Here is a 26,710-nt window from a genome sequence, read left to right as displayed (position 1 = left end):
GCTCCTCTTTCTTTATTCCTCTTCCTTTCCTCCTCCTCCTTCTTCTCTTCCTCTTCTTCCTCCTTCTCTTCCTCTTCTTCTTTCCTCTTCCTCCTCCTCCTGCTCCTCTTTCTTTCTTCCTCTTCCTTCCCTCCTCCTTCTTCTCTTCCTTTTTTTTCCCTCCTCTTCCTCCTCCTCTTCCTCCTCTTCGTTTCCTTCTCCTCCACCACCTCCTCTTCCTCTTTCTTTATTCCTCTTCCTTTCCTCCTCCTTCTCCTCTTCCTTTTCTTTTCCTCCTCTTCCTCCTCTTCGTCCTCTTCATTTCCTCCTCCTCCTCCTCTTCCTCTTCCTCCTTTACCACTTGGGGGGTCAAGGGAGATACAGAGTTGGTGGGTTCTTGGCCTTCACCCCCTCTGAAAGTCACAATGGAGCGGGTGAGATCCAGGCTCAGTGGTTAGGCCACACCAACCATTGCACTGACCCAACCAACTATTGAAATAAGCCATGGTTTAGGGCAGCCCACAAACCAAACCCTGATTGGCTTCATCAGACCTTCCTCTTCCTCCTCCTTTTCCTCCCCCTCCCAGGTGAGCCGGGATGCTTTAACCGCCAGCCGCAACTCCGTCAACGTGCCAAGACCCTCCCGCCTGCTCGTGGCCATGCCACCCCGGCCTTCCTCGGGGGAGCTATGGGGGCTGCACCTCATGCCCCCCCGGATCATGGTGGACTGCTGCCTGCCCAATGGGATGGTGGTCACCTTGGAGTGCCTGCGGGAGGCCACTCTCCGCAGCATCAAGCAGGACCTCTTCAAGGAGGCCAGGAAGTATCCGCTCTTCCACCTGCTGCAGGTGAGGCCACGCACCTGGCCAGGTGACGCACCTGGCCGAGAAATCCAAAGGGAGGGAGGGGCGCTTCATTTATTGGAGAAGAGGGGAGTTGAGGAGCTAAACGGCCAGAGAATCAGGCCTCCCTCCGTTTGGGGAAGAAGGGGCAGGTTTCAAAATGTGCCCAGGTAGTCCTCGACTTACAACTGTTCGTTTAGTGACCGTTCAGAGTTACAACGGCATGTTTTTCACACTTACGACCGTTGCAGGATCACGCGATCAAAATTCAGACGCTCGGCAACCGGTTCATATTTAAGGCCCAAAATTCTGCTGCTAAGTGAGACATTTGTTAAGTGTGTTTTGTCCCATTTTACGACCTTCCTTGCCACCGTTGTTAAGTGAATCACTCAGCTGTTTTGTTTTGTTTTTTAATTTGATTTATATGCCGCCCTTCTCCGGAGACTCAGGGCGGCTTACAATGTGTTAAGCAATAGCCTTCATCCTTTTGTATATTTATATAAAGTCAGCTTATTGCCCCCACAGTCTGGGTCCTCATTTTACCTACCTTAGAAAGGATGGAAGGCTGAGTCAACCTTTAGCCTTGGCGAGATTCGAACCTGCAGTAATTGCAGACAGCTGGTGTTAATCACAATGCTATTAGTCTGCTGAGCCACCAGGCCCAGCTGTTAAGTTAATACAGGTAGTCCTCCACTTACGATCAGAGCTGAGCCCAAAGTTTCTGTTTGTTAGGCGAGACATTTCTTAAGTGAGTTTTGCCCCCTTTTACGACCTTCCTTGCCACCGTTGTTAAGTGAGTCACTGCAGTTAAGTTAGTAAACCGGTTGTTAAGTGAATCAGGCTTCCCCATTGATTTTGCTTGTCAGAAGGTTGCAAAAAGTGATCACGTGACCTTGGGACACCGCAACCGTCATAAATATGAGTCAGTCCCCAAAAGTCTGAATTTTAATCACGTGACCACAGAGGAAACTGCAACGGTCATAAGTGTGAAAAACCTTTTTCAGTTCCGTTGTAACTTTGAACAATCACTAAAGCAGTATTTCTGAACCTTGGTAGCTTGAAGATGGGTGGACTTCAACTCCCAGAATCCCCCAGCCAGCGCTGCTGGCTGGGGGATTCTGGGAGTTGAAGTCCACCCATCTTCAAGCTTCCAAGGTTCAGAAACACTGCACTAAAGGAACTATTGTAAGTCAGGGACTACCTGCATTGGAAGATCCTTCTGGGGGGTCCTTTAGCCACCCCCCCCAATTCCTTCTCCCCTTGGTTTTTGTCCTGCCCCCCCAGGAGGAATCCTCCTACATCTTTGTGGGGGTGACCCAAGAAGCCGAACGGGAGGAATTCTTTGACGAGTCCCGGCGTCTTTGCGATCTGCGGCTCTTCCAGCCGATCCTGAAGGTGGTGGAGCCCGTGGGGAACCGGGAGGAGAAGATCCTCAACCGGGAGATCGGTGAGTCCAGAATGACGTTGGAAGGGACCTTGGAGGTCTTCTAGTCCAACCCCCTTCTCAAGCAGGACACCGACTGATCAAGTAGGATGCTGAATAAGGGTCAGCCTTGCACTGATTGTGTTGCGTCTGCACCGACCCACACCGTTCCCCAAGTGGCAGGTAGTCCTCGACTTACAACCACAGTTTGAGCCCAAAATTTATGTTGCTAAGCGGGACAGTCTCGTTAAGTGAGTTTTGCTCCGTTGGAGAACCTTTTCTTGCCACAAGTGAATCAGTGCAGTTCTTAAGGTCGTTAAGTGAGTCTACCTTCCCCATTGACTTTGGTTGCCAGAAGGTCGCAAAAGGGGATCCCCCCCAGGACACCGCAACCGTCATAAGTACAAGTCAGTTGCCCAGTGTCTGAATTCTGATCACATGTGAAAAGTGTGATAAATGGGCAAAAGTCATTTTTTTCAGTGTGAAAATAAGTGTGAAAATGGACATAAGTCATTTTTTCCAGTGAGAAGAAGTGAAAAACGGGCAAAGGTCACTTTTTTCAGTGTGAAAATAAGTGTGAAAACGGACATGTCATTTTTTCCAGTGAGAATAAGTGAAAAATGGGCAAAAGTCACTTTTTTCAGTGTGAAAGTGTGAAAATGGACATAAGTCACTTTTTCCAGTGAGAATAAGTGAAAAATGGGCAAAAGTCACTTTTTTCAGTGTGAAAGTAAGTGTGAAAATGGACATAAGTCACTTTTTCCAGTGAGAATAAGTGAAAAACGGGCAAAAGTCACTTTTTTCAGTGTGAAAATAAGTGTGAAAACGGACATGTCATTTTTTCCCGTGAAAATAAGTGAAAAATGGTCAAAAGTCACTTTTTTCAGTGTGAAAGTGTGAAAATGGACATAAGTCATTTTTTCCAGTGAGAATAAGTGAAAAATGGGCAAAAGTCACTTTTTTCAGTGTGAAAGTGTGAAAATGGACATGTCATTTTTTCCTGTGAAAATAAGTGAAATATGGGCAAAAGTCACTTTTTTCAGTGGGAAAGTGTGAAAATGGACATAAGTCATTTTTTCCTGTGAAAATAAGTGAAAAATGGTCAAAAGTCACTTTTTTCAGTGTGAAAGTGTGAAAATGGACATAAGTCATTTTTTCCAGTGAGAATAAGTGAAAAATGGGCAAAAGTCACTTTTTTCAGTGTGAAAGTGTGAAAATGGACATAAGTCATTTTTTCCAGTGAGAATAAGTGAAAAATGGGCAAAAGTCACTTTTTTCAGTGTGAAAGTAAGTGTGAAAATGGACATGTCATTTTTTCCTGTGAAAATAAGTGAAATATGGGCAAAAGTCACTTTTTTCAGTGTGAAAGTGTGAAAATGGACATGTCATTTTTTCCAGTGAGAATAAGTGAAATATGGGCAAAAGTCACTTTTTTCAGTGTGAAAGTAAGTGTGAAAACGGACGTCATTTTTTCCTGTGAAAATAAGTGAAATATGGGCAAAAGTCACTTTTTTCAGTGGGAAAGTGTGAAAATGGACATAAGTCATTTTTTCCTGTGAAAATAAGTGAAATATGGGCAAAAGTCACTTTTTTCAGTGTGAAAGTGTGAAAATGGACATAAGTCATTTTTTCCAGTGAGAAGAAGTGAAAAATGGGCAAAAGTCACTTTTTTCAGTGTGAAAATGGACATAAGTCACTTTTTCCAGTGAGAATAAGTGAAAAATGAGCAAAAGTCACTTTTTTCAGTGTGAAAATAAGTGTGAAAACGGACATGTCATTTTTTCCCGTGAAAATAAGTGGGAAATGGGCAAAAGTCACTTTTTTCAGTGTGAAAGTGTGGAAATGGACATAAGTCACTTTTTCCAGTGAGAATAAGTGAAAAATGGGCAAAAGTCACTTTTTTCAGTGTGAAAATAAGTGTGAAAACAGACATGTCACCTTTTTTCAGTGAAAATAAGTGAAAAACGGGCAAAAGTCACTTTTTTCAGTGTGAAAATAAGTGTGAAAACGGACATGTCACCTTTTTTCAGTGAAAATAAGTGAAAAACGGGCAAAGCCACTGTTCTGAGTGTGAAAATGTGAAAAGCGGACGCAAGTCACTTTTTTCAGTCCGTTGTAACTCGGAACAGTCCCTAAACAAATGGTTGTAAGTGGAGGACTGCTTGTATTGCCCTGGAAACCCACAGCTGGTGTCTTGTCCCCTAATGTTTTTCCACGGCCGTCCAAGAGGCACAGAAGACCGACAATCCAGTGTGTGGTGGCACAATCATGCCAGCCACACAGATTCCAATAATTTGCCCAGGGATGTCGTGATGCTATGGGCATTGCCATCCCTCGTGCTGGACATCCACGCTTGAGCCCTGCTTGGCCATCCAAAACCACAAATCATAGCAGAATAACAAACAATTCCATTACAACCAAGATAAGATTAAAGCTGAATTATTTATTTATTTATTTATTTATTTATTTATTTGATTTCTATACTGCCCTACTCCCGAAGGACTCAGGGCAGTGAACAGCCAACAATAAAATCCATACATACAAAATTTAAAAGCAGAATTAAAATCAAATTAAATAGTTTTGGCCCAGATAAATTAAAACCCCAATCAATTTTAAACCAATTTTAAAATTTGAATATATAAAATACTAAAAAATATTAAAAATTAAAAATTCTTTTATAAAAAAGGGAGAAAATTAGGCCAGGCCTGCCTGGTGAAATAAAAAGGTCTTTAGAGTGCGGCGGAAGGTGTGCAGATCCGGGATCCTCCGTATCTCCGGGGGGGAACTCATTCCAGATAATTGATCTTTTTTCAAGATTTTATCATGTCTAGGTTTTCTCTACTTTTATCCTTTCAATATTGCAAACCGCCCATAAGGTGGGTGTCCGATACATTTATTTTTCCCCCTCAATTTTTTTTTATGTTATTCAAAGGATTAAAATACAAAACCCAAACGAAAAAAATGAAACCGAGACAAAGGAAAAAAATAGATTAACCGGTAGAATATTTTCAAAAAAAAATTGAATTCGCATTTTGAATTCCCGTCTATTTTTTAATATTCTTGTCCGGTTTTAGTTTTGTCTCTTTTCATTTTTTTCTTTTGTACTCTTCTGGAAAAAAAAATTAAAAAAATGAGAATATATCAGTTGAATGAATCCATTGATCCAAACCTTTGCTCCCAAGGATTTGCGATTGGGATGCCCATCTGCGAATTCGAGCTGGTGAAGGATCCCGAGGTGCAGGAATTCCGGCGCAACATTCTCTCCGTTTGCCGAGAAGCCGTGGAGACCCGGGGGTCGGCGGGACCCCAAAGCCAGGCCTTGTACGTCTACCCTCCCAACGTGGAATCCAGCCCTGACCTGCCCAAGCACCTGTACAGCAAGCTGGACAAAGGTGAGCGGGGGAGGGGGGGAGACGGCCGGGAGGGGGCGGAGCGAAGCAGAGGTGCCTCAGTGTCCCCTTTGTTTCCAGCTGTTTACTCCCGATGAACTCCGTGTGGCTGGGGATCTGAGCATGCTCAGTGTTGCCTCTCCCAGGTAACGCCTGCAGAGGGTCCCCGGACATCTGACGGGAGTGCCCCCAAAGCGTCCCCTTCCTCGGCTTCCCAAAACTTCCAAAGATCTTCAGGTAGTCCTCGACTTACAACAGTTCGTTTAGTGACCGCTTAAAGTTAACAACGGCACTGGAAAAAGTGACTTATGACCGTTTTCCACACTTACGACGGTTGCCGCATCCCCGTGATCAAAATTCAGATGCTTGGCCACTGACTCATATTTATGACGGTTGCCCTGTCCTGGGGTCATGTGATCCCCTTTGACGACCTTCTGATGAGCAGAATCAATGGGGAAGCCAGATTCACTTAACAGCTCAGTTACTCACTTAATTCCTGCAGTGGAATTAATTAATTAAGGAATTAACGGTGGCGAGAAAGGTCGTAAAAGGGGGCAAAACTCACTTAACAAATGTCTCGCTTAGCAACCAAAATTTTGGGCTTCAGTTGTGGTCGTAAGTCAAGAACTGCCTGTATGAAGATGACTCCAGTGTTTTGCAGCCACAGATAGTCTTCAATTTATGACCAATTGATCAGCAAACTTTCAAAGTTCCAATATACCTACCCAAGGGGTATTTGCAACTTGGATTCAAACTTCCGACGGGGACTTCCCTGCAGTCATGTGACTGAATTTTGGCCAGTCAACAACTGGGTTGTTTCCCAGTCATGTGACTGTTTTACCGTCATTGACTGTTGGTTCACTTAACATCCATGGCATTCATATAACAGCTGTAGACTTGCTTGAGGTGTGCAGCTAAAAAGGTCAGAAAAGTACAGTTGGTGATGTAACTGATCTGTTTGATGACCGTCACGAGTTACAGCCATGATGGGCAGGCTGCATTACGGTCATAACTCGGGGTATACCTGTAGATGGAGTGATTTGTCTGCCTGAATGAGATTACTCTCCACAAATGCTGCCTTGTATTTATCGTGGAGGGTCAGATTTAGAATTATGATTTATTGCAAGGGTCTCCAAACTTGGCCCCTTTAAAACTTGTGGACTTCTAACTCCCAGAATTCCCTGGAAGTAATGTATTCCTTTTTGATATGTCTATCCATTGTAGCCTGATTACTCTATAGTAATCCCTTCCTCTGCAATCTCTCCGCTGTAGCCTGTTTACACTCTTGTAATCCCTTCCTCTGCAATCTCTCCACTGTAACCTGTTTACTCTCTTGTAATCCCTTCCTCTGCAATCTCTCCACTGTAGCCTGTTTACTCTCTTGTAATCCCTTCCTCTGCAATCTCTCCACTGTAGCCTGATTACTCTCTTGTAATCCCTTCCTCTGCAATCTCTCCACTGTAGCCTGTTTACTCTCTTGTAATCCCTTCCTCTGCAATCTCTCCGCTGTAACCTGTTTACTCTCTTGTAATCCCTTCCTCTGCAATCTCTCCACTGTAGCCTGTTTACACTCTTGTAATCCCTTCCTCTGCAATCTCTCCACTGTAACCTGTTTACTCTCTTGTAATCCCTTCCTCTGCAATCTCTCCACTGTAGCCTGTTTACACTCTTGTAATCCCTTCCTCTGCAATCTCTTCGCTGTAGACTGATTACTCTCTTGTAATCCCTTCCTCTGCAATCTCTTCGCTGTAGACTGATTACTCTCTTGTAATCCCTTCCTCTGCAATCTCTCCGCTGTAGCCTGTTTACACTCTTGTAATCCCTTCCTCTGCAATCTCTCAGGTCTAGGGGCTAGGAGAAAAAAAAACCAGGCACAGCTGGGTGAGGAATTCTGGGAGTTGAAGTCCACAAGTCATAAAGGGACCAAGTTTGGAGACCCCTGATTTATTGTGCTGACTGAACAGTGCTTAGAGAAGACTAGATCACAGCAGCATAAAATTCCTTGTAAATCAAGAAATAAAACAACTGCCTAAAATGCCTCTGGGAACAGGACGATTCCTGCAAAGAGACAAAACTTTTGTCATTTGTGGTCTTCCCAGGTTGATTAATTAATTTATTTATATATTTGTAAAATTTATTGCCTGCCCATCTTACTGAAGAATAACTCTGGGCGGCTTACAATCTTAACAATCCCGGAGCTGTGGCTGTCGCACAACCATCAAAAATAATTCCCGATTCCCCTCCCCTCGATTTTGTTTCCTCCCGCGCCTGGCTGCCTGCGGACGCACCCAAGTGACCGTTGCTTGTCCTGCTTTTCCCCCGCTTCCTGAAGGTCGGATCATAGTGACCATTTGGGTTATTGTGTCCCCAAACAACGACAAACAGAAATACACCCTCAAGACGCCGCACGACGCGCTGCCTGAGCAGGTGATCGCCGAGGCCATCCGGAAAAAGACCCGGAGCATGCACCTCTCGCCCGAACAGCTGCGCCTCTGCGTGCAGGAGTACCAGGGCAAGTACCTGCTCAAGGTTTGCGGCTGCGATGAGTATTTGCTGGAGAAGTACCCCCTCAGTCAGTACAAGGTGAGCCCCTCCCTCCTGACGCTGCAGGGGGGCTTTCTCGGCACTTGTGGGGGGCTCTTGTTGTCGGGGTCCGCTCGATCCAACAGGGCCATCTCTCAGGAACCAGGAACCAGGTCTTTTCGCTCTGGATTGGCACATACACACACAACACACCCCTACCCTTGAGGTCCTTCAGCTTCCATCCTGCTGGAGGTCTGAAAGACTTTGAAAACCTGGCTGTGTTTTTTCCCCAAGCTAGGGGGCAAGAGTGTTGGTGGAGTCCCTGCGGTTGTGTCGGTTGTGTCAAGGGAGTGTGACTTTTTTTGTTTTCGTATTTTCTAAGCCCCGAAGCCAGGGGTCTCCGAACGTGGCCCCTTTCAGGCTGGTGGACTTCAAGTCCCAGAATTCCTCACCCAGCCATGCCTGTATTTTTTTTCTCCTCCATCCTAGAGCAGAGAGATTGCAGAGGAAGGGATTACAAGAGAGTAAACAGGCTACAGCGGAGTTGAAGTCCACAAGCCTTAAAAGGGGGCCATCTTTGGAGAGCCCTGCTCCAAGTAATAGGAACTGGAGGGGGAGGAGGAAGAGGAGGATGAGGAAGAGGAGAAAGAGGAGGAAGAGGAGGGCCAGTCGCTCAGAGCAAAAACTCCAATTTTTTTTTATTTATTTTTTTAATTTGATTTATATGTCGCCCTTCTCCGGAGACTCAGGGCGGCTTACAATGCGTTAAGCAATAGCCTTCATCCTTTTGTATATTTGTACAAAGTCATCTTATTGCCCCCACAAACTGGGTCCTCAATTTACCTACCTTAGAAAGGATGGAAGGCTGAGTCAACCTTGAGCCTGGCGAGATTCGAACCTGCAGTAATTGTAGGCAGCTGGTCTTAATAACAGGGTGCTTTAGACCACTGTACTACCAAGGCTCATATTTTATTTATTTATTTTTTAAACAAATTTATAGGGCCACCCGACTTACCTATAGGTGACTCCAGGTGGCTTACAAAGTCTTAAAAATTCACCATATAACTAAAAACTCATTAAAATCAAATTGGCAACTGATTGGTTCCATCTTCTTTTGGGGTTTACTGACCAAATTTTCAGGGCCTTTTGGAAAAGAAACGGTGGGGGGGGGAATCAACCATACCACGGGGTGAGTGATGATCTTTAGAGAAAGGGCCACCACCGAGAAGGGCCTTTTTCATGGTCCCACCAGATGTGCATTCCCTAATCGATGGGGCCCACCAGATGTGTCTCTTCTTCCTCGTCTTCCGTGACTCTGCCCTCTTCCGCCGTGCAGAGCAGGAGTTGCCAGGGAGAGGCCACTTCTAAAGTTAGAAATGGCGGGTTTGCCGTGGTCAGAAGTAGCCAGAAGAACGAGTAAACGAACGAGGCCCAAATCCCTGCTGAAGTTGTTGTGCGATCTTGAGACTGCCCGGTCTCTCGTTCCTGGTGACACCTGGTATTCCCTTCTTCCTCCAGTACATGAGGAACTGCATCGCCATCGGCCGCCTGCCCCACCTGATGCTGATGAGCAAGGAGAGCCTCTACAGCCAACTGCCGGCCAACGTCTTCGTGCTGCCCTCGTACGCGCGCCGGTCGGCCACCTCCTTGCACGTGAACGGAGATGCGCCCACCAAGTCCCTCTGGTCCATCAACAGCCTTCTGCGCATCAAGATCCTGTGCGCCACCTACGTGAACGTCAACATCAGGGACATCGATAAGGTGGGTGGGTCCAGGTGAACGCTGCCTCCTCAAATTATACTCCCGGTGGTCTTCCGAGTACGCTTCAAGGTTTTGGTTACCACCTTTAGAGCGCTCCATGGCTTAGGACCTGGTTATCTACAGGACCGCCTGCTACCACCAATAGCCTCCCACCGGCCGGTACGCTCCCATAGAGAGGGGCTCCTCCGGGTGCCATCGGCCAAACAATGCCGACTGGCGGCCCCCAGGGGGAGAGCCTTCTCTGTGGGGGCACCAACGATCTGGAACGAGCTCCCCCCCGGAGATACGGAGGATCCCGGACCTGCGCACCTTCCATCGCGCGCTTAAAACGTTTTTATTTCATCAAGCTGGCCTGGGCTAAATCTTCTCCCCCTTTTAAATGTAAATTTTAATTTGTTTTAAATTATGGGGTATTTTAAATTCAGCCAAATTATTTAATTCGTTTTTAACTTATTTTAAATTTTTTGTATTTATGTGTTTTATCTTGTGGCTGTTCACTGCCCTGAGTCCTTCGGGAGAAGGGCGGTATAGAAATTTAATAAAATAAATAAATAAAATAAATAAATATACAGGGGGGTCCTTGATCTGACTTGATCTGGCTCAGCAGCCCGGTCAGTTTCCATCTTCTCAAATCATGGCCACTTGAAATAAGGTCAATTCTGTTGATCCGACAGCAGCAGCTTCTTATTGGCTGAGGTGCCCCCCCCCTCTCCATTCCACCCCACATGATCCCAACCAACCATATGTGGGTCCCTGAAAAGCAGCCGGAAAAGAGATTGAGTCAATAACTGAGCCCCCAACCGTTGCTGAATGGGGATGCCGGAATGGGGGACCCACCGGAACAGAGTGAACGCTCCCTCTCGTAGCCATCAGCTGCTCACAAGGATAAAATGTGGATGTGCTTTCATGCCCTCATCCGTCTTCTCTATGCTAGGTGTCACCACCCATAATCCTCAGCCAGTGAGAGAGGAAGGAACTAGAGGTAGTTTTCAACCTATGACCACAGTTGAGCCCAAAATTTCTGTGGCTGAGCAAGACATTTGTTAAGCAAGTTCTGCCCCGTTTGACGATCTTTCCTGCCCTCGTTGCTAAGTGAATCACTGCAGTAGTTAAAGTAGTGACATGGTTGTTAAGCGAATCTGGCCTCTCCATTGGTTTGGCTTGTCAGGAGGTGACGAAAGTTGATCGCAGGACATTGCAACCGTCGTAAATATGAGTCAGGGCGAATTTTGATCATGTGATCATGGGGATACCGCAACGGTCGTAAATGTCACCTTTTTTGGTGCTGTTGTAACTTCGAAGGGTCACTAAATGAACAGCTGTAAATCGAGGATTACCTGGAACGGATTTCATGCAAGAGAAGCCTTGAATTCCGCTCTTCCTTTCTCCTTCTAGATTTATGTCCGGACGGGAATTTTCCACGGTGGGGAACCCCTTTGTGATAACGTCAACACTCAGCGGGTGCCGTGCTCCAACCCTCGGTAAGTGGGGTGGAAGGGAGAGGCCCCTGTCCCCAGCCTAGCCAGCCATGCCAAGGCTGGAAGCTCCTGGTGGTGGTCTCCTTAAGGAGGGGAAGGGGAACCATCGGGACCCCAAACAGGGAGGCACCTCCGGCTACCCGGCTGACTCCAGAGCCGCCTCTTTGCTCCCAGGTGGAATGAGTGGCTCTCCTACGACATCTACCTGACCGACCTGCCCCGGGCGGCTCGCCTTTGCGTCTCCATTTGCTCCGTCAAGGGCCGGAAGGGGGCCAAGGAGGTGAGTGTCCGTGGGGAGCCCCACACGTGGACCGGAACGTCAATTAAGCCCCTCGATTTATGACTGCAACGGAGCCCAAAATTTCCATTAGTAAACGAGACAGTTGTTACGCGAGTTTGGCCTCATTTTATGACCTTCCATGCCACAGTTGTTAAGTGAGTCACAGGGTCATTAAATGAATCTGGCTTCCCCATGGACTTTGCTCGTCATAAGGGCTCAAAAGGGGATTGCCTCAGCCTGGGCTACTTCGAACAGTCACTAAACAAATTGTTGTAAGTCAAGGACTACTTGCTTGCTTCTGATACTTGCAAAGGTGTCTGTGCATTAAAAAAAAAGGGGGGGGGTTGATTTTATTGTCACTCACAACTGCCATCTTGAGAATATTGTGCTGAAAACTCCTGTCTGAGGGTGGGCTGGGCTCAATTGTGGTCGTAAGTTGAGAATTACTTCTAGCCCGATGAGGAGGGGGATACGTGGATGTAGGTCAGTGTACCCCAGCCGTGGCAATTTTCAGATGGGTGGACTTCAACTCCCAGAATTCTGCGGATTCCCTATTCCAAGGGTCTCCACCCTTGGCGACTTTAAGGCTTGTGAACTTCAACTCCCAGAATTCTTCAGCCAGCATGGAATTCTGGGAGTTGAAGTCTATGCTTCTTAAAGTAGCGTGGCTGGCTGGGGAATTCTGGGAGTTGAAGTCCACAAGTCTTAAAGTTGCGTGGCCGGCTGGGGAATTCTGGGAGTTGACAATTCTTAAAAGTTGCCATGGCTGGAGACCCCTGCCCTATTTCATATCCCCCATACTGCAGCCCCCCTCCCCAGAGAAAGGCACCTCTGCTGAAGGTTCTGCGGTGGGCAGAGTCAGGTTGAGGAACCCCGGCAGATGCTCCCTGACCCCGTGCCCCCCTCCTCCTCCCCCCCGCAGGAGCACTGCCCCCTGGCCTGGGGCAACGTTAACCTCTTTGACTACAAGGACACCCTGGTGGCCGGGAAGATGGCCCTCAACCTGTGGCCGGTCCCCCCACGGCCTGGAGGACTTGCTGAATCCCATCGGGGTCGGGGGCTCCAACCCCAACAAGGTGAGACCACCCACCAGGGCCCTGACTTCCTCGGGAGGCTGGCCAGGGGTGTGTGTTTGCGTGATAAGTGGGACCCTCCATGCCAGGGGTAACGGGGTCCCCGACTTTCAGGAGGAGGGGGCTTTAACCTCTTGCTTTGCTGCTGCTACAGGAGACCCCGTGCCTTGAGCTGGAATTCACTTGGTACAGCCACCCGGTGAAATTTGCCGATGCCGCCGAAATCGAGGAACACGCCAACTGGGCCATGTCGCGGGAGCTGGGTCTGAACTACTGTATGGTGGGCTTGGTAAGGGGGCCGTGTGCCGAAAGAGGTTTCAGACTTTGGGGAAATTGCAGAGAAGAGCAACGAAGAGGATGAAAGGGCTAAAGGAGACTAAAACCTAGGAAGAACGGTGGCAGGATTTGGGTTTGGCCAGTCTAGAGAAAAGAAGGACCAGGGAGGGGGCACATGAGAGCGATATTCCAGTATTTGAGGGGCTGCCCCGAAGAGCAGGGGGGTCCACCCGTTTTCCAAAGCAGCTGAGGGCAGGACAAGAAGCAACAGATGGAAACTAACCAAGGAGAGAAGCAACCTGGAATGAAGGAAAAACTTCCTAACAGTGAGGACAACTAACCAGTGGAACTGCCTGCCACCAGAAGTTATGGGTGCTCCATCCCTGGAGGCTTTCCAGAAGAGATTGGACAACCATTTCTCTGAAATGGTGTAGGGTCTCCTGCTTGAGCAGGGGGTGGACTAGAAGACCTCCAAGGTCCCTTCCAGCTTCTGTTCTTGATTGAATGCCAGGACAGAGGTGGCGTAGTAGGGTTGCTGGCTGGGGAATTCTGGGAATTGAAGTCCCCTAGCTGAAAATTGCCAAACTGTGTTCTAGCTGGTTCCGTCTTGCTGTGATCCATAAAGAGGAGGGGGCTGACTTCCCTTTTCGCCCCCCTCCCCCCCCTCTTCCAGAGCAACCGCCTGGCCCGCGACAGCTCGCTGGACGAAAGCGAATTGGAGCAGCTGCGCAACATCTGCAACCGAGACCCCCCTGTCGGAGATCACAGAGCAGGAGAAGGACTTCCTTTGGCGTCACCGGTGGGTTCTGACCGCCGAGTGGGGTCGGACAGCAGCTGTGGCTGCTCCCCCCAACCCTCCCCGGCTCGGCCTTGCCTTCAGCTGCCCCCTCCTCTCCTTCCAGGCACTACTGCGTCAACCTCCCCGAGACCCTGCCCAAGTTGCTGCTGTCCGTCAAATGGAATTCGCGGGACGAGGTGGCCCAGGTGAGCAGGGACCCCCAATCCAGCTGGGACCCATGGGAAATTCATTGGGGGATGGGAGGCAGTGATGGTTTGGCTTGTGGCAAGCAGCAGCCCCCTCCCCAAACCAGAAAGTTTGGGCCAAACTTGCTGTGGGACAATTCTACCAATTCAATTTAATTTTTTAAGATAATTAAAACATTGTCCCAAAGATGCTTTTCTTTCTCAAGAGGCAACTGGACTTCCTTGGGTTTTTTTCTTTGAAGACGTTTCGCTTCTCATCCGAGAAGCTTCTTCGGCATCTGGCGGGATGGTCGGGAATGGGAGTCAGAGCCGAAGAAGCCTCTTGGATGAGAAGCGAAATGTCTTCAAAGAAAAACGAGAAAGTCCAGTTGTCGCTGGGAAAAAAAGCACCTGGATGACGGAGAATCCGTCAGTATTTATTTGAGGGGTCCTTGGTGCCCTCTGAGCTTGGTGGTTTCCCTGCAGGCGTTTCAGGACCCCAACTAGGTAACCTCACCAGGGCTAGTTACGGTTCTTGCCTACAGACGGGATCTTGCCAGGCGAAAGCAACTCCCGGCAGAACTATGGAGACCGACTCCTGTGAGCTGCCTGGGAGGGGCCGCCTTGACCTCCTTCCTGCCTCCCAGACACTCCAAGCTCCGCTGACTCTTTGCCCCCCCCCCCGGAGAAAGCAGAATTGTCAGAGACCCCCCCCCTCCCTCCTCTAAGCATCCTTGTTTGGGGGGGGCTGTGAGGTCTGGACCTTTTGAAGCAGCCATCTCGCGTTTTAAAGGCACTTACTACAGTTCGTTTTAGGGAGGCTCAGTGGCTAAGATGCTGAGCTTGTCGATCGAAAGGTCGGCAGTTCAGCGGTTCGAATCCCTAGTGCCGCGTAACGGGGTTGAGTTCCCGTGACTTGTCCCAGCTTCTGCCAACCTAGCAGTTCGAAAGCATGTAAAAAAAATGCAAGTAGAAAAATAGGGACCACCTTTGGAGGGAAGGGAACAGCGTTCCGTGCGCCTTTGGCGTTGAGTCATGCCAGCCACATGACCACGGAGACGTCTTCGGACAGCGCTGGCTCTTCGGCTTTGAAACGGAGATGAGCACCGCCCCCTAGAGTCGGGAACGACTAGCACATACGTGCGAGGGGAACCTTTACCTTTTCAGTTCGTTTAGTGACCGTTTGAAGTTACAACGGCAATGAAAAAGTGACTTAGGACCGTTTTCACACAACCGTTGCCGGCATCCCCACGATCAACTGATCAAAATTCAGACGCTTGGCAACTGACTCGTACTTATGACGGTTGCAGAGTCCCGGGGGTTCATATGATCCCCTTTTGCAACCAGTCAGTGGGGAAGGCAGACTTGCTTAACAACCGTGGGACTCACTTAACGTCTTCACAGATTAACAGAGTTTTTGTTTTTATTAAATTTATAACAGAGTTGGAAGGAACCTCAGAGGTCTTCTAGTCCAACCCCCGGCCCAAACAGGCAAACCCTATACCTTTTCAGACAAAGAGTTGTCCGGTCTCTTCTTAAAACCCTCCAGTGTTGGTGATTCACTTAATGACTGCAGCCAGCCAGGTCACAAAGTTAACACATGTTTGGCTTAGCAGCCGAGATTTGGGGCTCTGTCGAAAACTATAGTTCGCAGCACCTTGAAGTTTCCCGCTAGCTCGGGAGAGCCCCGCATTGATGGCCGCCATTCTTCTTCCCTGTTTCTCCCCCCCCCTTACCCACCCCCACCCCCAGATGTACTGCCTCCTCCGGGAATGGCCCCTGATCAAACCTGAGCTGTCCATGGAGCTGCTGGATTGTAACTTCCCCGATCCGGTCATCCGGGAGTTTGCGCTGAAGTGCCTGGTCAAGGGACTGACGGACGACAAGCTCTCCCAGTATCTCATCCAACTGGTGCAGGTAGAGAGTGGGCGTGTCCGCCTCACCTGAGCGATGCCAGGGGGGCTCATTTTGGGGTTCCGGCTGGGCTCGGAGGACCCGGAATGGTGCTGAGGGGCCTTCAGAAAGAAGGGGGGGCAGATCGGTTACAGGAACGGCTTGCGGCTGAGTGGGGGGGGGAGTGTGAATGGGTTTTTGGGGGGGCCGGTCAGAAATGGGAGGGGGGGGGGGGAGAAAGGGTTGGCAGGTCACATCCGGTGACACCAGGAGCTGGGAAAGAGGCAGTTCTTACGGAATAACAGAATTGCGGAGAGGGAAGGGACCTTGGAGGTCATCCAGACCAACCCCCAACTCAGGCAGGAGACCCTATATTATTTCAGACAAATAGCTTCCAATTTCTTCTTATAAAACAGAATAACAGAGTGGGAAGGGACCTCCAAGGTCGTCTAGTCCAACGCCCTGCTCAAGCAGGCAAACCCTTCACCGTAAATACGGTTCTCTTCCTTTGCTTGGTCCTCCCCTGCTGTACCAGCTCTTGCCCCCCCCCTCTTACAGCGTGTCTGCCCCTCCCTCTGCAAGGCAGGCCCCTGATTGGTCCGCTGTTTCCCCCCCACCCAGGTTCTGAAATACGAGCAGTACTTGGACAACCCTCTGGCCCGCTTCCTGACCATGAAAGCTCTGACCAACCAGAGGATCGGACATTTTTACTTCTGGCATCTCAAGTGAGTCCGGAGGAGGCAGGTGGGTCGGGGGAGGGGCTTGGAGCATGGGGGTGGGGCTTGCAGAAGATTGACAGGGTGGGCTGTAGACGGGCCAGGTTTTCCTTATTTATTTTTTAGGGGTTTTTTTGAAGCTGGATTTCCTGCAATGAGAGTTTTTTAAAAAAACCTCTTTTAAAACAGCATCCCAAATCAATTGCGGCCCAGTTCAATTCATTCATTTGAATAATTGCAGCCCTTTTAATTGATAGTCCAGAATACAGCCTGTCCTCGGCTTACAACGGCTCATTTAGTGACCGTTCGAAGTCACAACAGCGCTGAAAAAAGTGACTTACGACCGTTTTTCGCACTTACAACCGTTGCAGCAGGGAGCAAAAACAACGGTCTCGCTTAGCAATGGAAGTTTTGGGTCCTGTGATCAAAATTCAGACGGTTGGCAACTGACTCATACTTATGACGGTGTCCTGGGGGGGGTGTCACGTGATCCCCTTTTGCGACCTTCTGACGAGCAGAGTCAATAGCGGAAGCCAGATCAGCTTAGCGACCGTGTGACTAACTTAACAACGGCAGCGATTCGCTTAACGATGGTGGCCAGAAAGGTCGTAAAACGGAGCAAAAGCAACTGTCCCGCTTAGCGGTGGGCGTTGTGGGTTTGAATTGTCATCGTAAGTCGAGGACTAGCTGTAACTGCGGCCCTCTCGTTGGCGGGTCAGAAGGAGGCGTGAAGCAAGGACTCACAGCTGTCTCCACATCTGGTCCATTTAAATCCGCCCCTTGTCAGGAGACCCTCAAGGGGGCCCGGCTCACAACAGTTGTGTCCTGCCCAGGTCGGAAATGCACAGCAAGCCCATCTCCCAGCGCTTCGGGCTGATGCTGGAGGCCTTCTGCCGGGGCTGCGGGATGTACCTGAAACACCTGAACCGACAGGTGGAAGCCATGGAGAAGCTCATCAATCTGACCGACATCCTCAAGCAGGAGAAGAAGGATGAGACCCAGAAGGTACCTCCTGGGAGGGGGGGGGACACCGAGCGGGCAGGTGGGGGTATTGCCTTGAAGGAGGAGAAGGAGTTGGGGTCGTTTGAAGAGAGACCCCGTGTGTTGTGGCCCGTCAGCGGCCTGTGCAGATTGTAGCTGATTCAGACAGCGAGGAGGCTGGTGTGGTGCTGCTCCAGCAGCCTGTGCAGCTGGCACTCGAGTCGGACAGTGAGGAGGCTGGAGAAGGTGTGGTGCCAGAGGCGGGGATTGAACCAGGGCCTTCAGAACCTCCAGAAGCTCCATAAGTGAAGAGGACAAAGAGGAGGAGTCTCTTCTCGATGCAGGGGCACACGGAGCAGCCAAAAGACAGGAGTGGCTCCTCAGGAGGAGGTCTCCTCGAGAGTAAGGCTTGGGGCTAATTGGCCACTCCCTTAGCCTATTTAAGGAGGAATGCCGATTGCAGCAAGTTGTAGGGAACAACTTTAGTTCACTCTCCTTCGCGTCTGGATTCTCTGCAAAATTGCTTCTGGGCTTTGTGCCAACTCTAGTAAGACTGTGATTACCTTATCTTAGAATTCCTGGAGACAGTTTATTAACAGCCTTTGATTGATAAAGACTGAGTTATTTGAGTAAAAGAAGCTTTGTATAGAGTTTGTGTGTGCTGCATTCTTTGGGGTCCATAGCTGGGGCAGAACACCGTGGCTCCCCGGTGCCTAGTTGGTGCTTCAGAGGTGCTCTTTACTTCCAGTGCCCTCCTAGGCAAGAAGATGCACGGGCAGTGGAGGGATTCAGCCGGTTTGAGCAAACCAGTTGTTAAATTGCTGGCTGGCTCCGCCCCTTCCCATCCCGCCCCTTCCAGGAGTCCCCCCACGGCCCGTTTGTGCTCCCAGGAGGCTGCAGGGAGGCCTACTAGGCCCAAAATGGGGCGGGGGGGCCAGGAGACCGAGTGCTGCCTGTCGCACCCCCTGACCACGCCCACCATGACCACGCCCACCCAGACAGAGGGCAGAGAACCGGTTGTTAAATGATTTGAATCCCACCACTGCGCGCAGGTATGATGTAGGTGGTACCTGGCTCAATAGCAGTGATTTGTGAGAGGGATCTTGGAGTCCTAGTTGACAATCGCTTAAATCTGAGCCAGCCGGGTGCAGCAGCTGCCAAAAAGGCCAATGCAATCCAAGGCTGTATTAACAGAGGGACAGAATCAAGATCCGGTGAAGTGTTAATGCCGCTTTATGATGCCTTGGTAAGGCCACCCTTGGAATCCTGCATCCAATTTGGGTCACCATGATGTAAAAAAAGAGGCTGAGATTCTGGAAAGAGAGCAGAGAAGAGCAAGAAAGAGGATTAGGGGCATGGAGGCTAAAACGTATGAAGAACGGTTGCAGGAATGAAAGGAGGACTAGGGATGAGAGGATAGCATCCTCCCAGTATTTGAGGTATTGCTGCCCCAAAGAAGAGGGGGTCAATTTATTCTCCAAAGCCCCAGAAGTCAGGACAAGAAGCAACAGATGGAAACTAATCAAGGAGAGAAGCAACCTAGAACCAAGGAGAAATTTCCTGACAGTGAGGACAATTAACCAGTGGAACAGCTTGCCACCAGAAGTTGTGGGTTCCAGTAAAAACACTGGAAGTTTTTAAGAAGAGACTGGACAGCTGCTTGTCTGAAATGGCATAGGGTCTCCTTCCTGAGCAGAGGGTTGGACTAGAAGACCTCCAAGGTCCCCTCCCATCTCTGTTCTTCCGTTAAGATGCAGATGAAGTTCCTGGTGGAGCAGATGAGGCGGCCGGACTATATGGAGGCCCTCCAAGGGTTCATCTGTCCTCTCAACCCCGTCCACCAGCTGGGCAACCTCCGGTGAGACCCCAGGCAGGGATCCTTTGGAGGGGAGAGTGGCGATGGGAGGCAGCCCGGAATGGGGAGGGGTCTTCTAGCTGCCCCCCCCATGACCTCTGCCTTTCCTCTCCTGCAGGCTGGACGAGTGCCGGATCATGTCCTCGGCCAAGCGTCCCTTGTGGCTCAACTGGGAGAATCCGGACATCATGTCCGAACTGCTCTTCACGAACCACGAGATTATCTTCAAGAACGGGGACGGTGAGTGGCCGAACCGGGCCGGGGGCTTGGGGGGGGGAAGAGGGCAGGAAAGGATCCTCAGGGATAGAATCAAGATCATGTGAAGTGCTAATACCACTTTGGTAAGACCCCAGAATTCCCCACGCCTGGTTTTTTTTTCCTCCTATCCCCTGGAATGGAGAGATTGCAGAGGGAGGGATTAGAAGAGAGTAAGCGAACCACAATGGGGATTCATATCATGTGAAGTGTTAATACCACTTTAATAAAGCCTTTTGGAGTATTGCGTCCAGTTTTGGTCACCAAGATATAAAAAAAGGTGTTGAGACTTTGGAAAGAGTGCAGAGAAGAGCAAGAAAGATGATTAGGGGCCTGGAGGCTAAAACATACTATAAAGCTAGTACCGCTTTATAAAGCCTGAGTAAGGCCACATCTGGAATCCTGCATCCAGTTTTGGTCCCTACGTTACAAAAAAAGATGTTGAGACTTTGGAAAAAGTGCCAAGAAGAGCAACTAAGATGATTATTATTATTTATTTATTTATTTATTTTATTTCTATACCGCCCTTCTCCCGAAGGACTCAGGGCGGTGTACAGCCTGATTAAAAGCACAAAGACAGACAGAATTTAAAATAAATTAAAATTATTAAATGATAGGCTCAATTTAAAACCCCAAATTTAAAATCCCATTTTTAAAACCCAATTAAAAGCTTTACCTTGATAGCCCAGCCTGGCGGAACAACAAGGTTTTGAGGGCACAGCGAAATACAGGCCTGGAGACTAAAACAGACAAAGAACGGCTGCAGGAATTGGGGGTGTCTGGTTCAATGAAAAGAAGGATTAGGGGGGGACATGATAGCAGGATTCCAGTATTTGAGGGGCTGCCCCAAAGAAGGGGGGGGCAACCTCTTCTCCAAAGCCCCTGAAGGCAGGACAAGAAGCAACGGATGGAAACTCATCAAGGAGGGAAGCAACTTGGAATTAAGGAGAAACTTCCTAACAGTGAGGACAATTAACCAGTGGAACTGCTTGCCACCAGAACATGTATATAAATCACTGTCTGTTTTGAATAGATAGCAGAAAGAGGAAAATGTGAGAGTTCACAAGGTTAAGAAGTTGTGAGGGCTTGGAGGTTTTTAAGAAAAGACTGACCGGCCACCTATCTGAACTGGTGTAGGGTCTCCTGCTTGAGTAGGGGGTTGGACTAAGGTCCCTGTCAACTCTGTGATTCTGATGGCCTCAGAAGGGGCTGGACTGGGGTCTCAAGCAGGCCGAGGGGCAGCACTGGGGTCTCTGGGAATGAGAGACAGTTCAGTGCCCATACGGAGACCCATCTGGCTTTCTACTGTGGGGTCCTTCAAAAGATGTGTAGGAACGTTGGGGTGCCACGTGGATCTGACCCACATGCGGATCTGGAGACCCACAGTGGCCTCTCTCGGGGTCTCCCCTCCCTGGTTTCCCATCCCTCCCCATCAGCCTGACCTCAACCCCGACCCACCGACCGGGCAAAGGGGCAGCTTGCTTTCATCCGTGCTGTGACACTTCTTCACTCGATCCCTTCTAGATCTCCGACAGGACATGCTGACCCTGCAGATCATCCGGATCATGGAGAGCATGTGGCAGAACCAAGGACTGGATCTCCGGTAGGAAGGATCCCTTCGGGGCTGGTGGGGAGGGACGGCCGTGGATAGGGGGCAAAGGGTCGGCCAGCCGTTACCCACTTGGGGGTCTTTTGCTGGGGGGGACAGGCCCCCTTCTAGAGATCCCCCCAAGCCTTGCCTGATCCTGGGGGGCCCTTGGGGTACAGTGGCGCTGCCTGAAGAGGGCTGGATCCTGTCCAGGACAGTCCAACATCAGAGTGGACAATACTGGGCCGGACATGCCTGCTTTCCACCATCTTCAAGACTCAAAACGGGGTTTTTCCCAATTAAAAACCTAAGGAAAGATTTCACTATTAAGAACCAAACAAGGGTAGAGGGAGTCCTCGTCCTACGACCACAATTGAGCCCAAAGTTCATGTTGCTGAGTGAAACATGTGTTAAGTGAGTTTTGCCCCATTTTACAAACCTTTCCTGCCACGGTTGTTAAGTGAATCCAGCTTCCCCATGGACTTTGCTTGTCCGGAGGTCGCAAAAGGGGATCACGTGAGCCCCCCCGGGACACTGCAGCCGTCATAAGCACGAATCAGTTGCCAATTTTGATCCCGTCACCATGGGGACGTTGCAACGGTCATAAGTGTGAAAAAGGGCCATACGTGACATTTCTCAGTGCTGTTGTAACTTTGGTCACTAAACGAACTGTCGTACGTTCGAGGACTGCCTGTGTGTGACCCTGTTCGGAGGGTGGGGGGTGCGATTTGTGGTAAATAAACTGGGTAGACTTTCTACAAGCCAATTACAATAACAGATTGTTAACAGAATGCTTTGAATTTTAATTTCTCCGTGGTTTAACCTGTTAACTATTTTGTCTTTCGGATGTGTATAATGCAGGTCAGGGCAGTTGGGCTGCCCTTCGATGGGTGCTCATAAATTTGGGGTCTGTTTTGCAAGGGGGGTGGGTGGAATTGTCACAATAGATGTGTCAGTGTTCAGTTAAGGGGGGCATAATATGTGTTTTTATCCTTCGCTTATAATTCAGATTTTTTTTCCAATGTTCTCCTTTAGTTTGGTTTTGTCTCTGTTAATTTTTTTCTCTCTTAACCTTTGGAACAAACGAAAAGAAAAGTAAAAAAAAAATAATAATTAAAAAGTAGGAGGGGGAAAAAAAAGGACGGAATAAGAGGCGTGCTGCAGGAGATAGCTGGTCCTGCCTTGAGAAGCCCCCTGCCCCATTTGGGAGCAGCAGCCTCCACCCGCCCGTCCCCCTCCCTGCTCCCTGGCCTTCAGCTCCCGGCAGGGTGGGACCGAGGCCTGACCTGCCCTCCCCTCTTTGCAGGATGCTGCCCTACGGCTGCCTGTCCATCGGGGACTGCGTGGGGCTCATCGAAGTGGTCAAGAGTTCCTACACCATCATGCAGATCCAGTGCAAGGGCGGCCTGAAGGGGGCGCTCCAGTTCAACAGCAACGCCCTGCACCATTGGCTGAAGGACAAGAACAAGGGGGAAGGGTCAGTCTGGGGTGGGGGTGGGGGGGCTGAATGGGGAGGGGGCGCACGGGCTCTGCCAAGCCTCTTCCACAGAGCCCAGGAGGAGACAACTTGCAAGGTGCTTTTGACAGAATAACAGAGCTCAATCCATCAGAATAGAGCCGGAAGGGACCTTTGGAGGTCATCTAGTCCAACCCCCTGCCCAAGCAGGAGACCCTATACAATTTGAGACAAGTGGCTGTCCAGTCTTTTCTTTAAAACCTCCAGTGATGAAGCATCCACAGTTTCTGGTGGCAAGCAGTTCCACTGGTTAATTGCCTTCACTGCCAGGAAATTTCTCCATGCTTCTCTCCTTGATGAGTCTCCACCCGTTGCTTCTTCTCTTGCCTTCTGGTGCTTTGGGAAATAAATTGACCCCCCCCTCTTTCTTCTTTGGGGCAGCCCCCCCCAAAATACTGGAAGGCTGCTATCCTGCCCCCCCCCACCCCATCCTTCTTTTTTCTAGGCTGTCCATACACCAGTCCTGCAGCCCTTCTTCATCCAAGCCCCTTGGATGAGCAGCGAAATGTTTTTAAGTCAAAACCCAAAAAAAGTCCCATTATTTTGGGGGGAAAGCACCGAGACCTGGAGGACGGAGAGCCTCCCTGGACGTTTGCAGGGCTGACCTTCTCCCTGCCTGTCCAGGTACGATGCGGCCATCGACCTCTTCACGCGCTCTTGTGCCGGCTACTGCGTGGCCACCTTCATCCTGGGCATCGGTGACCGTCACAACAGTAACATCATGGTCAAGGACGACGGGCAGGTGTGTGTTTTCTCCTCCGCAGCCCCGGCCGGGGGGGGGGGCTTTGAAGGCCTGTCCGCAGTCGAGCCCCCCACCCCACCCCCTTTGCCCCCCCTCTCGTCTCTCTCCGCAGCTCTTCCACATCGACTTCGGGCACTTCCTGGACCACAAGAAGAAGAAGTTCGGGTACAAACGGGAGCGGGTGCCCTTCGTCCTCACCCAGGACTTCCTCATCGTCATCAGCAAAGGAGTGCAGGAGTGCACCAAGACCAAAGAATTTGAGAGGTGGGCACGGGGGCCAAGCAGGTCACCCACCCCTCCATTGACTCCCCCTCCCCCCCAGGGCCTCCTTTGCCCCCCCCCAGATCTTCTCTCTGCAGCTCCCCCCAGAACCTGGCCCCATCCATCTACCCCCCCCCCCCAGGCCTTCCCGTTTCTCCCCCCACTCCCAGGAATAAGTTGTGGTCTTGAGGAACCTTAGCTCAATCCTGGTTGATAGCTACCTCCTCGACTTGCGACCTCAACTGAACACAAAATATCTGCTGCAAAGCGAGTTCAGTGAGTTTTGCTCCGTTTTACGACCTTCCTTGCCACCGTGGTTAAGTGAATCACTGCAAGTTGTTAAGGGACTCACAAGCAAATCTGGTTTTCCCCACTGACTTCGCTTGTCTGAAGATTGCAAAAGGGGATCAGGTGACATGCCCTCCCCTCCGCCCCCCGGGGACACGGCGACTGTCATAAATACGAGTCGGTTGCCAAGCTTCTGAATTTTGATTCTGTGACCGTGGGGATGCTTCAACGGTCATAAGAGCGAGAATGGTCATAAGTCCCTTTTTTCAGGGCCGTTGTAACTTTGAGTGACTTTCTAATGAGCAAGGTAAAAGGGGAGGCCGGATCCACTTAGCAACTGTGTGACTCAGCGGTGATTCACTTACCAACCGTGGCAACAATGGCATAAAATGGAGCAAAACCCAACATATGTCATGGAAACGCTGGGGTCGTAAGTCGAGGACTACCTGAATTCTTGGGTACCAGAATGGACAGCTGTGGGTGTTCCTGAACATCTGGAGGACTTTCCAGAGGTGGCATGGACAGCCCTTGGTTCTGCGGTTGGGCATCCCATCCTACGGGAGGGCCGGAGGTGGGTCAGGAACCCCCATGGTATCTTCTCTTCCCCTGGTGCATCTCAGGGAGCGTCCCCCCCTCCCCGTCTTCCTTCCTCGTCCAGCCCCTCTCCTCCTCCTCCTCCTCCTCGCAGGTTCCAGGAGGTGTGCTACAAGGCCTACCTGACCATCCGCCAGCATGCCAACCTGCTCATCAACCTCTTCTCCATGATGCTGGGCAGTGGGCTCCCAGAGCTTCAGTCCTTCGACGACGTGGCCTACCTGCGGAAGACGCTGGCGCTGGACAAGACGGAGCAGGAGGCCCTGGAGTATTTCACCAAGCAGATGAACGAGGCCCACCACGGCGGATGGACCACCAAGATGGACTGGATCTTCCACACCATCCGGCATATGCCGCTCAGCGAGGCCAGCCACGACTGAGGGACCTGCCGGGAGGAGGGTTGCGTGAACCCTCGCTCGGGCAGGGCCACGTGCTCGATTTAGCCGAGACCCTCGTGGTCCGTGGCCTCTCTTGGGACCAGCTGAGAAGGTCTGGAGAAAGTCACGGGAGGGGACCTCAGGATCGGCCCTGCCCTTCCTCTCCGAGCCCCAGCGGGAAAGACCCTCTCTGTTGACATTGGGGGCCCCCTTCAGACAACGGTGATCCTCTCTTCCGGGTTCAACCCAAGAGATCCCCCTAGGCTCAATCAGAGACCCTTCCTCTGCCCTCCGCTGAAGCTTCCTGGGGGGGGAGGGGGCTGCGGGGGGGAAGGAAGACCCGGGAGCAATCAAAAGACAAGGGTAATACTTGAAAACGTCTGGAGTCAGAAAAGGAAAAAAAAAAATCATAATTATTTTCTCTCTCTCTCTTTTTTCAAATAAAAAATTAAAAAAAAAACATCATGTTTGTATTTATGCCAGCCTCTAGAGCAGGGCTCTCCAATCTTGGCAATGTTAAGCCTAGAGAACTTCAGCTCCCAGAATTCCCCACCCAGCAAAGCTGGAGACCCCTGCTCTAGATGTCCCTTTTGTTTTGTTTTTTAAAAAAGATCGCTTTTTGCTTGCTGAGTTGCAAAATGCAAATTCTGAATTGTTCAGGTGGAAGGAGTCTGGGCAGGTACCTGTTCATGCTACCACATTTTAGGATTAAAAGCTTTTTGGTAGTAAAATTAGAGATTGTATTAAATGTAATAAAGTGCGATGTTACTACATTGAGCAAAATGCGATTTTATTAAATTTAAAGACGTTTGACTTTATTACGCTTAATAAAAAAAATCATTTTTATTCCATTTAATACAATTTCATGAAACAATTCCTGTTTTTTTTAATTAAATGTGTAAGGCAAAGGGCCACCAGATCCTCCCTGAAGTTTGGTTACTGTGGACGATTGTGGTTCTCTCGGATCAAGTCAACAAAAGCTGATTTATATCATGGCCAAGAGAATTTAATTCAAGGCCGGAGATGCTGATCTGCTTGGAAATATGTTTAAGGAATTACGAGACGGAGAGCCAGTTTGGTATCAGGTTCGAAATTGGGAACCTGTGAATTCTAGACCTGGCTTAGGCCCGAAAACCAGCTGGGCGACTTTGGGCCAGCCACTTTCTCACAGCCCCAGGAAGGACGCAATGGCAAACCACTTTTGAGGAAAAACTTGCCAAGAAAAAAGGGGGGTGTGCCCTGATGATGTGACAATGTCCTCCTCCCTGTCAGCCCCCCAAAAATCCATTACCCCAATCCGTTTACAAGTAGTCCTCGACTTACGACAACAATTGAGCCAAAAATATCTGTTGCTAAGTGAGACAGTTAAGTGAGTTTTGATCCACTTTACGACCTTTCTTGCCACGGTGGTTAAGTGAATCACCACAGTCGTTAAGCGAGTCACACGGTGGTTAAGTGAATCTGGCCCATTTTGGCTCCCAGGTAAGTGCAGGGAGGCCGACTCATAAATCCCTTTTTCAGTTCCGCTGGAACTTGAAACTGTCACGAAATGAGGACTACCTGTAGAGATTCAACCTTTAAAACCAAATTTTTTACAGGGTGGCTTCAGTCAGTGCTGAATTTCCCCAGTTGGCCATGATTTGACTGACACCTGCCA

General features: G+C 49.8%; 1 protein-coding gene across 1 annotated transcript; it reads left to right on the top strand.

The window, feature by feature from the left end:
• Positions 1-638: 638 nt before the first annotated feature.
• LOC139324886 (phosphatidylinositol 4,5-bisphosphate 3-kinase catalytic subunit alpha isoform-like) lies at positions 639-25,392 on the top strand. The gene is given in 23 exon segments (XM_070954639.1): positions 639-827; positions 2,106-2,268; positions 5,427-5,636; positions 7,966-8,216; positions 9,675-9,917; positions 11,313-11,398; positions 11,570-11,675; positions 12,598-12,690; positions 12,692-12,751; positions 12,903-13,037; positions 13,698-13,772; positions 13,774-13,823; positions 13,927-14,008; positions 15,740-15,904; positions 16,502-16,605; positions 17,430-17,601; positions 19,329-19,435; positions 19,551-19,672; positions 21,212-21,290; positions 22,582-22,752; positions 23,416-23,533; positions 23,646-23,797; positions 24,771-25,392. Coding segments are annotated over 23 exon segments (3,219 nt in total). The 3' UTR covers positions 25,057-25,392.
• Positions 25,393-26,710: the final 1,318 nt, after the last annotated feature.

This window comes from Pituophis catenifer, unplaced genomic scaffold (assembly GCF_029215685.1).
Source record: "Pituophis catenifer annectens isolate HBS135680 unplaced genomic scaffold, rPitCat1.0.hap2 SCAF_15, whole genome shotgun sequence".
Taxonomy (NCBI): domain Eukaryota; kingdom Metazoa; phylum Chordata; class Lepidosauria; order Squamata; family Colubridae; genus Pituophis; species Pituophis catenifer.
This window is presented reverse-complemented; position numbering and strand designations above follow the sequence as displayed.